The sequence below is a fragment of the Mesitornis unicolor genome, unplaced genomic scaffold (assembly GCF_000695765.1).
Source record: "Mesitornis unicolor isolate BGI_N332 unplaced genomic scaffold, ASM69576v1 scaffold8328, whole genome shotgun sequence".
Classification (NCBI taxonomy): Eukaryota; Metazoa; Chordata; class Aves; order Mesitornithiformes; family Mesitornithidae; genus Mesitornis; species Mesitornis unicolor.
Window position 1 is genome coordinate 7,366 of NW_010201112.1, and position 14,309 is coordinate 21,674.

At 42.2% G+C, this 14,309-nt stretch overlaps 1 protein-coding gene across 1 annotated transcript; it reads left to right on the forward strand.

Moving 5' to 3' along the window:
* Positions 1-484: 484 nt before the first annotated feature.
* LOC104544955 (activating transcription factor 7-interacting protein 1-like) lies at positions 485-9,082 on the forward strand (the record flags this gene model as incomplete). Its single annotated transcript, XM_010189966.1, has 5 exons — positions 485-563; positions 2,614-2,778; positions 3,707-3,892; positions 6,443-6,555; positions 8,440-9,082. Coding segments are annotated over 5 exons (960 nt in total), but the record flags the coding sequence as incomplete, so codon positions are not given.
* Between the last annotated feature and the right edge of the window lie 5,227 nt (positions 9,083-14,309).

Sequence of the window (14,309 nt, forward strand, 5' to 3'; positions counted from 1 at the left end):
TATAGCTTACCACTTTTCTTATTGTGAAGTCAATTTCTTTATAGGCACGTGGGCCAAGCTGTCTGAAGATAAGTGGTATATTGTCCTGGTGACTGTTCTGTCTAAAGGTTATACTACCATAGAGGAAAGCACAGATTACAACCAATTAAAATATTAATGGTAATTGAAAGATACTCTATAACACCAAATAGTTATTTACTTACCTGTAAAATAATAATATGCCACTGGTCATCAGGCTTTTTTACTCCTTGCAAAGCTAAAAATACTTTAATACTTCATACTGCAATACAGTCATTTGGTTATTGCCTGTTTTCAGGTCCTGGGAAATTTGTCTGAAATTTCTTCCTCCTGCTCATTTCATCAGTTCCTTTCTGATAAGTGCATCAATTCTAAGACCTCTCCTTCTCAATGTTCAATTTGTGTCCCTTTTCCGCCTGCGTTCCCTGGATTTGCTTTTGCAAAATGAAGGAGTTTTGTCTTTCAGAGCGGGAAGGTCACAGGAAGCAATTCAGGAGGTGTCATTGATCTTACACTGGATGAAGAGGACGATGGCTCTTCTCAAGGTAGGTGACAAAGATTTTGCTAGCTGCAGGGGTAATTGACCTACAAGTATTATATGGAATGATAGAAAGGAATAAACTGGGTTAGCTCCTGTGTCTCTTCACTGTAAAGCAGAAGCCAGGCTCTCGCTGATAGTCTGCAGCCTTGCAGATTGGTTTACGTTCACAGTTTGTGTGAGGAGTCAGCATTTTTCAGTTAAACTGTAGAAATGTGTGGACTAAAACCCTAATAAAAGCTTGAGTTTCGCCATGCAGTGAAAACACATCTCTAGGATTTTGAGCAAGTTTCTTGGTAAATAGTTCACATGTGGTGATAACAACACTCAGGTTAAAAAGAGGAAGATTACACTTCTGGCAGCTTTTGCATAATGATATGCATACGATAAATCAATTTGTCCTGTCTCCTCCAGTTCCACTATTTTCCATTTGTTACTATTTATTTAGTGAAGTCTGGTTGGTTATCTTTCATGGTTTCCTGTGGCTGGTACAATCCTAACGTAGTTTCCAGCAACTGGAGTCTCTGTAGGGTTCTTGATTTGTCAGGGACAAATGAATTTGCTTCTACATAAGATCAAAACCAAAAGCAAAACCAAAAATGCCCTCACATTTGTCCAGACTCTCATTTTTACCTGAAGTACATTTTTACAGCAGTAGTTTGCCTGGGTTTTTACGAGTAGGGTCATGAGCATATCTTTTGTAGGTCAAGACTAAGAATGCATTTGCATCACTTAAATTATCCAGTGGCAGCTGAAACATGCATCAGTCTGTAAATATTCGAAGTAAAGAGGTGTATGCATCTCTAGGAGTCTCTTCAGAGTCAAATAGTTTGTTGAATGCTGGGAAATCTCTCGTACTCAAGGAAAATAAAAGAAGCTTGAACTAATAACAAGACTCGTTAGTTGATGAAAGAGCAGGAAATGTCTCATCTTTTGTTTTCAAAATGAGCACCCCTTTGCTGCTTTTATAGACTTTGAAAAAAGAAGGAAAATGATATTTTCATCAAATGGCTTCAGTGAAGAAGCTCAGCTGTTCAGTCTGCGGAAAGACAATATGGTCTGCAGTTTATATTGTATTTTATTTTGAGGTCTTGAATTCTATTTAATTGTATTTTTATATTTTGCACTCTTTTACTAAATGAGTGGTTGCTGCGTGTACAATTTTATTAGGGCATATCTTTTTAGAGTGCGCACCCTTAAAACCTACTCTCTTATCTTGTATTCTTCAGTTTTTGGTGTTGCCTTCTGTGCCTACTACTCCTCTAATCTAGCTGAAATAACAAGGCAAAGGCTTCTCAATTCTTCTCTATTCAACTTGTGCATAGGCTTGATGGCACGCAGACTTGCACTCAATTATTTTGTTGTCAGAAGTAAACTAAAGCAGGAAAAAATACTGTAGGAAAATACAGACAGTCACTACTTGTCACTTCTTACAAGTCAGTGAGTCCTATGGAGGAGGGTCCCAATGTGAGAAAACAACTAAAATTATATTTTTAAAAATTTCTGTAAATAATAAAGCAATCCTCCCTTTTGAAGAGAACAGCATGAAAATTCAAAATTGCCACAAACAGGGCTGACAGATTGAACAAAGGAAGGAGTCAGCAAATAGCAAAAGGATGGTAAGCATCAGAGGACAAGATTTATTTAAGGAGCTCTGTCACTTTTTTGAAACAAATTGAGTACAGCAGTGTTTAGGCCTTTTTAAGGTTTTGGGCTATTCCTTTTTTAATAGAAACATCTAAAGACTTTGGCATAGTGTCCCATTAAAATCAGGTTTCCAAATTATGCTGAAACAGGCAGACTTCATGATGACAGAATGAAACGTTATGCAGTATGGGGGGAAAGAAGGTTGAGATGATGAAAGTGAGGGGAACCAAATACATTTTCTACAGTTTTGTTTGCAGAATGAAAAGATCAAAGAAATGTCATGCTAAGAAATATTTTTTGCTGACTTGTGAATGGCGGGGGGTGGGGGTGGCGAATTAACGACTCGGTGATGCTCTGATTTCTGATTGCTGTTGTCTGTATTGTCAGTAATTTTATTTTGCTTTTTAAAGCAGAGGGCAAGAAGCAGAACCAGAACCAGACACCTGCTGCAGGATCGAGCATACCCGCCCAGCCTGTTGCTCGACCCATGCAGCCTCTGCAGCCAAACCCTGTGCAGCAGAAAGGTGTGCCAACAAGTGGACCTTCCCAGACCACCCTACATGTATTACCTGCAGGTAACTTCATTTTACGTTATGTGAATGCAATGACTGCTTTTTTTTTTTTTTTGCTTAGACTCTCACGCGTTCTACATTTTGCTCATCTTTTCGGGTGAATATTCAGAATGTTTGAGTCACTTTTTAATCTTTCATTCTAGTAAGTCTCCCATAACTTTTTTTAAACTGATGAAGTGAATGGGAAAGATACTCCAGTTGGTTTGGAAAGAATTCAGGATCATATTAATTCCATGGAGATGAAGAAATCCTGCTAAGGATGGTCATGGAAACTATTAAATATACTGTTGTTCCTAAAAGTGAAGGAGAAGAAATCCGTAGCACTTGCATTATTTAAGTAATGAGGAAAAAACATTAGCAACATCACTCCTAGCTCTGTCCATCTACACTTGGCAATTAATCCTTTTAGCAGAGTGAAGGCAAGGCTGACATTTAAATTCGATCCCTAGTTAAAAGTTGTTTTGTCTGCAGTGTGATATTTTTTTTCCTTTTCTTTCTAACGTAAAGAAACATAGATCCTCTATTTGTTCTTTATTTCACTCCCTTCTTCTGAAGATGATTGAAGCTTAGTTGGCACTGGAATTCTTATGACTGATCTGTTCTACAGATTTCTTGGTGGTGGGTTTTGCATTCTCCACAGCTGTGCTTATATTCAGGACCTTTTGGGGAGGAGGGGTGCAGGTATTACATTTTTGTGTTTGGAATTTGTATCCATATTGGCATTAGTTTTTCAGGTGAAAATTACCGATGGTTTAGGCTGTTTTCTCTTTTGTTGTGTTATCAAAAGCAGATAGAATTTTACAGAAACCGGGTTTATTTTGCATGGCTCAGATGGTTCAGTTTTCCAAGGGAGGTGTCTACTCTGGACCAGGCACATCAGCTTCATGTGTTGGAATTCCATGCTAGGCTGTGGTCTGTTGTCTTTTTCCAGCTCCGACAACAGTGAATGTAACTCATCGGCCATTGACTCAACCTGCTGCAAAACTTCCTATACCTAGAGACCCTGCTAACCATCAGGTGGTCTACACCACTCTTCCTGCGCCACCAACTCAGAATCCTGTCAGAGGAGCTGTCCTGCCAAGCCCAGGTTTAAGACCAGTCAACCCTCAGGCTGGAGGTAGGGTGTGCTTTCTTCCATGGACATTTTAGCACCACACATCTTGATATGTTCTACCTGATAGATGTGGAAGTTGTTTTTTTGTTTTGAGTTTTTTTGGGGTTGTTGGTTGGTTTTGGTTGGGTTTTTTTGGTGGTGGTTTTTTTTTTCTTTTACAATGCTAGTCCTAGTTATAGAGGTCGGGGGTTTTTTCCAGCTTACAGACTTGAGAAAATCTCAAGCTATTAAGAAATCATTCCCCCTGCAGCCATGTGAATGAGCAAAAACTGGATTTAAGTCATCTCAGGCACTAACTCTGCCAATCAAGCATTTCTGGATGACATGCCCAGTACTTTACAAGGTAGCAGAAGTTAATGTGATGAGCACCACTCTTTGTAGAAAGATATTTACAGACCATTTTGTTACTAAGGAGTAAGACTAAAACTTGTAAGTATGTAGTAAATCATGTTCGATTTGCTGTCTAAAAGTTACATTTATGTCAGACATCCTAATGTGATTCCTTAAAAATCTCTGATCTCTTGTGCCCAGCAAATTTTCTTATTCTCTCTCGGCTCAGACAAATGAAATTTCTCTACCAATTTACCAGAAATTGATGCATGCTTGAATTTTCTTGACTAGAGATGTCAGCAAGTTCATCTTGACTTTGCAAATGTAACTAGTACCTTCCGATAGCAGTAAACTAATTTTCTGAGATAAGTAGTAGATGTCAAAAATAACCTTAAATTATAGTTTATATTTTGTTACTAAGTGGTGGATCTTAACTGCCTTCTTTAGCTACACTAAATACAATTCCTACACTGTGGTTATTTTAACACAGTTATGTTCAACATAAATTTTACCGTTCACTGACTATGAGCCTGTTTCTGTGACGTCCAGGTAGTGATTTTTTTTAGACACCATCTGTATAAGCCAGACTCAGAACACTGCGTGCTTGAGCCCTGTAAGACTGTAGATTTGTGTAGAAATAGTTGATTCATTATTCTGAAATGATAGGTTTTTAGAAAGGAAAATATCCACGTATGTTTGTAGCAATTCAGTTCTAAGTGTCTTTTATGACTGGATTCAGTAGAATTACCATAGGTTGTGAAAAATCAGCTGTAGCAGCTAAACAGAAGTTAATCAGACAGTTCGTGAGCTATCTCTGGGAAATGTCAGGGTGTGAGGAAATTGCTGTTCTTGCCAGAATACTCGTTCATGTTTCTTAAACTTCTTGCGCTCTTGTGCCATGTGCATTTGAGCTCACATTCCTCTGAGCAGCACTGTCTGCTGAGGGGCACGTGTGCATCTTGCATTCCTGTTGGCAGAAGGCCATGAAAGGCAAAGGTAACCTCAGCTCACTCATGGTTTTCTTCATCATTACCCTTAGCTATAAGTTAGACATGTATGGTCTGCCTGTTGTTTTGGAAGGAGTTTTGAGTACTTCACGGTGTATTCGTTTACATTAATGATTTTAATAGTTTTTTTTCTTCTTTTGTACCAAAATATAAAATACATAGGTTTGTCAGAATCTGCTGCTTCTTAGAGCAATTGTTATGACTAAATAGACATCACTAGTATTAATATCTTCAGAATACCTTTTAGCGTTAGAACACTTAATGTGCTGTTCAAGAACATAGAATAGGTAATAAGCTATTTTAAAGCCTTTTCTAGGAGAGTTCAAGAAGGTAGGGAATTCATATGTTTTCTGGGCAAAGTCATCCAACAACACATCTCTGTCCAGTGCACTTCTGACCTGATGTGATGGTCCAGTGACACAATGAAGGGTTATCCTTCACTCAAATTCTACTCCTGAATTCACAGAAGTGGAGGCAGGTTTCCACCAGGCAGCCCGTAACAATGAGCGCAAGCTTTGAGCTCACAAAACTTACATGTTCCAACAGTAAACTGACAACACATAATTCAGGAGAGTCAGGTGTAACATAAAATGAATGAATAGTTGATAGTTTGCTGCCGGAGTTCTGGATATTATCTACAAGGCTATATAAAATTACCTAGTTTATTTCTGCTGGTCAGATCAGTTTGTTAGGGGATTGAATGAAATAGCAGTGCCTGTGAGTGACATCCCTTGTGGTGTCTGTTCTGTGAGGAAGAACAAGCTTCTTGGACAGTGGCTGATCTTTTTTTGTTTCTGGTGCCATCCACAGCACTGCCTGCTGGCATTTGAGTACTGAGTGGGTATCATTCTGCTGCAGCAGCATTTCTCTTTTCCCTTCTGAACCCAAAGTGATGTAAATTTTATTGTCATGCTTAAGCTCCCTGTCTCTCCCACACTTCTCATCCCTGCCCATTTCTTTCATGCTAGAAATTGTTAAAACGTCATCTATCCCCTCTGCAGACATAAGCCCTTGCTCTTTTACTTTTCACAGCTTGAGGAGATGGGAGGTGATTTTGTTGTTGCACAGTACTTCATCAGTCTGCTGGCAGTTTGAGGAGAGTGTGTCAGTTTGAAATTTGCCATCATCCAACTGAACCGTGGAGTTGTCTTCCAGTGTTCTGTGTAGCTGATTTTTAAGTGTTGAATACTCAAAGTATTCACTGTGCTTCTTACAGGTATGACAGTACGAATGCCTCAGACAGCTACGTATGTTGTGAACAACGGACTGACTCTTGGATCCGGAGCCCCTCAGCTTACAGTGCATCATCGACCACCACAAGTGCACACTGTGGGTAGTCATTTTGAAATTACTTAATGCAATTTATGGGTTTGTCTCTGCGTCAGTGTCTTCCAGATTGCTTCTTAGTGTGAACTGCAGAATAGTGAAATACCTTGTGGACACTTTGCAGCCAGTTCACATCATAACACCACCCTATCACTTACAGCAGGTTCTGCCAAGAATGGTAAAAGCTCTGCCATCTTTTGGCTTACCTCAGAGTTCCCCAGATCACCAGTACTGCACACTGAAAAACAGTGCATGAATTGTCTGCAGGTGCCTTGCAGAGTCAAGGGTACAGAAGTAGTGCCATTAAAAACTTTAGTCGTGGTTTGGCTCTGAATTGGATCACCAGTTTCTCAGTACAGCTGTTTGCAAAACTGAGGTAGGAGCACAAGGTACAGACAAAATGCTTAAGGTTGCCAACTCCCAAATTTCAGAGAGTTTTCTTTATTGCTGTTGGGGTAATTACTTCTGCATCAGCTCAAATGCCTTTTTCTAAGTATTTGAGAATTTACTCTGACTCATTTCGTATGGTTTTGGTGTTGAGTCTGAAACAAATAGGTTGCCTGCATGCTCACTGTTGGGCAGTCACATCACTTGTGATGTCCTGAAATGGTAAATACATTACCAACAAGGTGTCTCACCCTTCTTTCAGTCTAGGCACCATTCAACTTCATGCATTCTCCGGTGATAATTGGGGAGAATAAATCAAGCCAGTACCACACAGAACACTTAATGTGACAAAAAGATGTCGAGATTCTGGAGCGTGTTCAGAGAAGAGCCACAAGGATGGTGAGGGGTCTGGAGAACAAGCCTTATGAGGAGCGGCTGAGGGAACTGGGGTTGTTTAGCCTGGAGAAGAGAAGGCTGAGGGGAGACCTCATCACCACCTACAACTACCTAAAGGGAGGTTGTAGAGAGGTGGGTGCTGGTCTTTTCTCCCAGGTGATGGAGGATAGAACAAGGGGAAATGACACCAAGCTGTGCCAAGGGAGGTTCAGGTTAGAGATAAGGAGGAAGTTCTTTACTGAGAGGGTTGTCAGAGGCTGGAACAGGCTGCCCAGGGAGGTGGTGGAGTCACCATCCCTGGATGTATTTAAAGAGCGGGTAGACGAGGTACTTAGGGATATGGTTTAGGGGGTAGACAGGAGCGGTTGGACGTGATGATCTCAGAGGTCTTTTCCAACCGAGCGATTCTGTGATTCTGTGAAAAACTACCCCAGATTCCAACCTGAAAGGCCCCTTGGTTGAAGGATAACAAAATTTTTTACTAGTTGTAACCACATTCCTAAATTCATCCTAGAGAGACCTAGGACTGTTTCTGTGGTATACAAAAATGCAATGGAAAGCCACATTCGTGCTCTTATTTTTTGAAAACTGAGGCTGAGCTTTTGTGATCAATTTAAAGTGATGAAATCCATGTAGCACCATTACCCATTCCTTTTGTGACTGAAAACCTGCCTGTAGAAAAGACGAGTTGTCAGCTTAATCCACTGCCTGGGGTGTTTTGGGTAACGTGGGCACAGCAGCTCAAGTGCAGATTAGCTCAAAGTCTTTGTGACCCTGCCTGCGCAGTCTTGGTAAAGCGCACAGTGTTCGGTCCAGCTCTGGGGTGGGAAACAAAGAGGATACAGGGAAATAACTGTGGCAATGATCATCTGTACAGCTGGGGATTTCTAGGCAATAAGATCTTAGGGCATCGGTGGCCCCATCCTCCTCACTCTTTGGTGCTGCTCTCTTGCCTGTGTGATCTCTGCGCTCAGGACTTCAACGTGTGATGGTTGGGCAATTGCAGGCTCATTTGCTTCTGTTTGTCTGGGGAACGCTGAATTGAAGCCTCCTTCCACTGCTGTAGACTCTGACCTTTCCCTTGTTGCTCTTAATGTTGCTTAGGAGCTGCAGCGCCCCATACATCCTGCCCCGCTCCCAGAGGCACCGCAGCCACCGCGTCTGCCCCCTGAAGCTGCCAACACTTCTCTGCCTCAGAAGCCGCAGCTGAAGCTGGCGCGGGTGCAGAGCCAGAATGGAATTGTGCTGTCCTGGGGTGTGATGGAGGTGGACCGAAGCTGCGCCGCTGTGGACAGTTACCACCTCTACGCCTACCACGAGGATCCCAGTGCCACCATGCCCTCCCAGTGGAAGAAGATTGGGGAGGTGAAGGCACTCCCGCTACCCATGGCATGCACTCTGACGCAGTTTGTGTCTGGCAGCAAATACTACTTTGCAGTCCGTGCTAAGGACATCTATGGACGTTTTGGACCCTTCTGTGACCCCCAGTCCACAGATGTGATCTCCTCTCAGACCAGTTAAACGAGAGATCTTTGGAGCCTTTAAACCTGTTCTGCTACCAAGAATTACCCCAGTTTTAGGGGGGGGGTTGATCCCATGCATGAAACTCACTTTCAAATCCACTCTCTGCAGGATTATTTTAGAAAGCTGTGATACACTACATGCATTCAGAACCAAAAGAAAAATGAAGTCTCACCTGCAGCAAGGGAGCCTGTTTTTTCTGGATAGCTCAAGTCATGGGCTGATTGAAAATGTCATTTTCCCTTCCATGACAGCTGTTGCACCCAGATACCACTTACCCTTTAGCCAAGGGCACCCTGGATGCCTGGGATTCTGCTTCAGAGTGGGAGCAAAATAATAAATTAGAGTTTATCTGAAGCAAAATGTACACATCTGTAACATCTGTGACGGCACTAACATGAGGGTGAGAACAGATTTGCCTCTTGCCCTCCACTGCTCTGTGGGCAGGCTGTGATGTGAAGGGTGACTCAAGGTCTCACTTTTGTACTGGAAGAGGGAGTGGTTTGGTCTTATTTTATGAACTGTAATGAGCTCTCGAAGGGGAGGAAAGGGAACCTGAGTCTGGCCAGGACACCAGTATGTGCGTAAACTTGGAGGTGATGGGGGGGAAAAAACAAATCACCCCACTGCCTCCCACCTCTCCTAAATAAGAACACTCCTCTGTTTTCACCATCCTCCCCCACTCACACTGGGAGGTCAGATCTGAAACTGGATTGTAGAGACTGCAGTCACATCTCTCTAGCTCAGATGATTTCTCTCTCCGTCCCTTCATACATCTAGCCCTATTTTTTAGATTTATTTTGTGCCTTAAAGAATAATTTCAGAAATAAATGTAGCCAGATACCTTGTGGTGGTCTTTTATTTCCTTGGAGTTATTTTTCCCTTTACCCTTCCAGCCTTTCATTACTTCTTCTCATTTTCCTGACCGACAGTAATTATTATTTCTGTAAAGACCAGGAAGTGCAACACCTGCTGATGCCGGATTCATTTTTGTCTGCAGTATCATTCAGCCCTTTCCTCACTGTAATTCTTGAGTAGTTGTTTTTGTCTTGTCAAGGATATTAGAGTATACAGACAGTATTTTCCACCAGAGCCTTTCCCTGTTCTTTTGGGAAAGCTGTATGCTGCAGTTCAGCCAAAGAAGAAACCTCGCTGGTGTGGCACCACGGAAGCTTCTTGCTGCTTGCACTCGGTTTGCATTCTCACTTCGTACAAAATGAGAAGAAGTTGGCTTCCCAGTCCTTCATCTCTGCCACCTGCCTCTGCAGAAAGCTAACGCACCCAAAGCAGTTCAGAAACAATTTTAGATGCTGGCCAAAAACTTGTGAGCCTTTGCAAATGTTAATAGATGCTTTCGTGATGCTTCTGAGCTGAGAAAAGAAATTGGTGCATCTGCCCCACTGTCGCTGACATGTAATTTGCTTTTTGCAGAACCAAATTGTAACACACCCGGATGAGAAAGTCTGTGTAAGGGTTTTATTTTGGCACTTTTCAGACCAAGGACAGCAGTCTCATTCCTGCCCAGCAGCCCCAGACAATGAATTTGGAAAGGAAGGAGTCTTTTTTTTTTTTTTTCAAATCGACTTCACCATGTAGCTAAGCTGTAGAAGATGACATTTTTGAATTTCAATGCTCTCATTCTTTAAACCAGTGTTTTAAAATGTAAAGCAAGGTTGAGAAAAGGCAGGAAAAATTAAATCCCACAGCATTGCTGGTGAGATATGTGATAAGATTATGGGCTCTTTAGTTGTGTTCCCTTCAAGAACTTTTATCAGTGAGAGAAACTGCACTGTAGACTTGTGTCTATGCTATTTTACTGCACTCCATCATGTAGCTGGGATTGTCCCTTCTGTCAGGTGAGTAACCAATATTTTCTGTATGGGAACTTAAAAGTACAGCAGTTTTATTGATTTGGGCAAGAAAAGTTCTGCCTAAATCCAAGTATTGTGAGAGAAGGTTCAAACTGAACCTCATGTATGAACAATGCGTAACCTTTCCTTTGAGTAACAGTTGTCCCTGTATTACTGGTGCCAATAATCAATAATGCCTTGAATTTTTCTATGTTTAATTAAATGTTTTGTCTGCCTATTTCAAGGAAACATTACTTAACGCATTTATTCTACCGATGGGAAGTTGAGTCCTTATAAAGCCAGTTCTGTATTAGAGGGTAGAGCAGTTCATTCCAGTTGATGCCTGTCAAGTCCTCCCTGGGCAGGTTTTTGGTTTATTTTTAATGTCTTTGAGGTGGTACCAAAGGGCCGTTGGCCGTATCAGTACAATGAGTTTTATAGTTTGAAAGCTAAAATAAATATTAGAATACAACCTAGAACTTATGCTGCTTATTTTATTGTGGTTCCAGCCCAAACTGTGCATGAGTTTTTCTATGGTTTGTGCCTGTGTTTAGGTCAGGATTGGTCTTGGCTTTGTCTTGCTTGGGATAGGCAGGGGGGAAGGTGAAAGTAGTGTTTGAATTTTCTTTCTTTCCTCCAATGGAGGTATCGTTAGGGATGGTCTGGTGGTGTGTTTGGAGGCTTTGTGGGCTGCATCTTTAGAGAAGACTCATCTTTGCATACTAAAGAAAGATGCAGTTCTCAGCTGGACTGATGGTAAAACCTGGCTTAACAGCTCCATTTCTGCTGTGTACAGCAGTGCAGTTGATGTTTCTGAGAGCAGATTACTGAGCTGATGGCCACTGGTCCACTGAAGCCATGGCGGCTGTGGGGTGGAAGCTGACTTTTCTCATTTCACCCCGGCTGAGCTGCTAAAGGTCCGATTTCAGGATCATAAGCAAGTAATGGTGGCAAAGTACACGATAAAGCCTGGCTTGATTTTCCAAATGACTGGCTTGGTTTGCAGACCTTAAAGGTAGATAAAGGTTCTTAAATCCCTGGCATGCAAGGAGAGAACTGTGCTATTTCTGCAGACTCATGATCAAGGTGGAGCAGATCTCTGCAGTGAGTGTCCACCCCTCGTGCTAACAATGCTAACAAACTGGAGTATTACTCAATTCCTTCATTCATGGCACTTTTCCCTGTGTTATAGCGTAGCTGGTTATTTTATTAGCCTTTACCTCCCAGAAACAATATGACTGTTGAGGAAATCAATTTCTGCTAGCAACAAACAAATATTCATAGATAATGTATTTCATTTAATAGACGTCCTTTAAAAGAAGTGTTACCAAAATAACCAGGAACATTCAGTACAGGTCTGTTAACGCTGTGCTTCTAGACTGGGCTTTTCATAAAAGCATTTGTTGTTGGAGGCTTCCAATAATCCACTTTTAAATATGCTAAAAATCTCTGTAAGGCTTTTAAGTGGAAGGCTTGGGTTTAGGTTCTTCTCTGCACTTCACGCAGGTTTTCCCAGCGCCCTGGTATGGAATTGTTCCTGATGAAGTGTTTTGCTGTTGCCACTGGGTACGTGGGATTTCACAGAATCACAGAACGTTAGGGATTGGAAGGGCCCTCAAAAGATCATCCAGTCCAATCCCCCTGCCGGAGCAGGAACACCTAGATGAGGTTACACAGGAAGGCGTCCAGGTGGGTTTTGAATGTCTCCAGAGAAGGAGACTCCACAACCTCTCTGGGCAGCCTGGTCCAGTGCTCTGTCACCCTCACTGAGAAGAAGTTTCTTCTCAAATTTCAGTGGAACCTCCTGTGTTCCAGTTTGTGTCCGTTACCCCTTGTCCTATCATTGTTTGTCACCGAGAAGAGCCTGGCTCCATCCTCGTGATACTCACCCTTTAAATATTTATAAACATGAATGAGGTCTCCCCTCAGTCTCCTCTTCTGCAAACTAAAGAGACCCAGCTCCCTCAGCTGCTCCTCATAAGGGAGATGCTCCACTCCCTCAATCATCTTTGTAGCCCTACGCTGGACTCTCTCCAGCAGTTCCCTGCCCTTCTTGAACTGAGGGGCCCAGAACTGGACACAATATTCCAGATGCGGTCTCACCAGGGCAGAGTAGAGGGGGAGGAGAACCTCTCGACCTACTAACCACCCCCCTCCTGATACACCCCAGGATGCTATTGGCCATCTTGACCATACCATCTTCGATTGGGTTGCCCATGTTTAGCAAACACAGCCCTGATTCTACAGTTGTGTTTTCCATCCTCATTCACTTTTGGGTTTGTTTTTGGCTTGGTTTGCCCACGGTGTCTTCCCTGTAAAAATAAGGGGTCTTACCCCCTCCTTTGAAAAGAGCAGCAAAACCCCTCATGCCTTCAGTGGGAGCACGACTGGGCCCAGTAGTGAGATCTGAGCAACATTTTGTACTGTAACAAGAACAGTCACTTCAGCCCTTCCTTTGTGCTGTTTGTCTTAAATGTCCAGTAAGTTAGACTCTGCATTACACATAGGAACAGGGCACAGCTGTCCCTGCTCCCCAAATGCCATTCCCCAGTATTGGAGTACTGCATACACTGTACAAAAACAAGCTGTGATTCTGCCTTGTAAGCTCTTCAGTATTTTCATTTAGTCAAAAGTATCTATCCAGATTTTTTAAACAGAAGCTTGATATATTAAATATCTATTTTTTTAATTTGTTGGTTTGGGTGGGGGTGGGCATTGCATGGAAACACTGGAGGGAGAGGAGTTCAAATACCACTGAGCCAGCCCTGCCACCAAAAATCTGTGTTTCCTTCCAACCACCTTCTGAAGGGAGACAGAAAAAAATGAGGCTAGCTAAAGGAAAGCAAATTAATTAATTTTCATTATCATCCTTTCTAAGTACCCATTAAAATGCATCTTTATTTCTCATTGTCATTATGCAGGCTTAGCATTTTTTTCTTACACACACACACACGTATGTATATATTTGAAGTGCTGTCTTAATTTAATGAGGTAGAGCTGTAAATAACTGGGTAGTAGCTGTTTGGGGAATCCTGTTCAGCTTCAGTCAATTTTTCAGCTACTGGGAGTCAGAAGTGCAAAATCCTTTGTTAGAAAACTCAGAAGCTGATTTCTTGTTTTCTTTTGCAGCTGGACTTGTAAATACAAAAAAAAAAATAAAGTAGGACTGATTTAATGTCCAATTTAACCTGGGCAGGTGCAAGCTCTCCCCATTTTTGTATGTACTGTAGATCAGTGTGTGTCTGTGTTCACTGTAGTGGGGTTTTGTCTGACAAGCCTGAAATTTATACTTTGAAATAAACTACTGGGTTTTTAACATTTTGAGTCATCTGTGCTTGATTCCAGCCATCTCAAGAGACAGCTCTTCCAAAAAGCTCAGTGTGTGCTCATGCTCTTCAGAAGTGGTGCCACCTTGCTCAAGTCATGCTGAGCAGCACTGGTTTGACTCTAGGTCATTCCCAGAAAGTCAACTGCGTGGTGCTGCCCTCTCCACCTTCTCACAGGAGCAAAAACCAAAAGCAAGGCTGAAACTTCTGAACAGTCCCCTTCCATGACAGAACCCAGCAACTCCCACCCCAAGGTTGCCCCAGAGGGGAGCAGGAA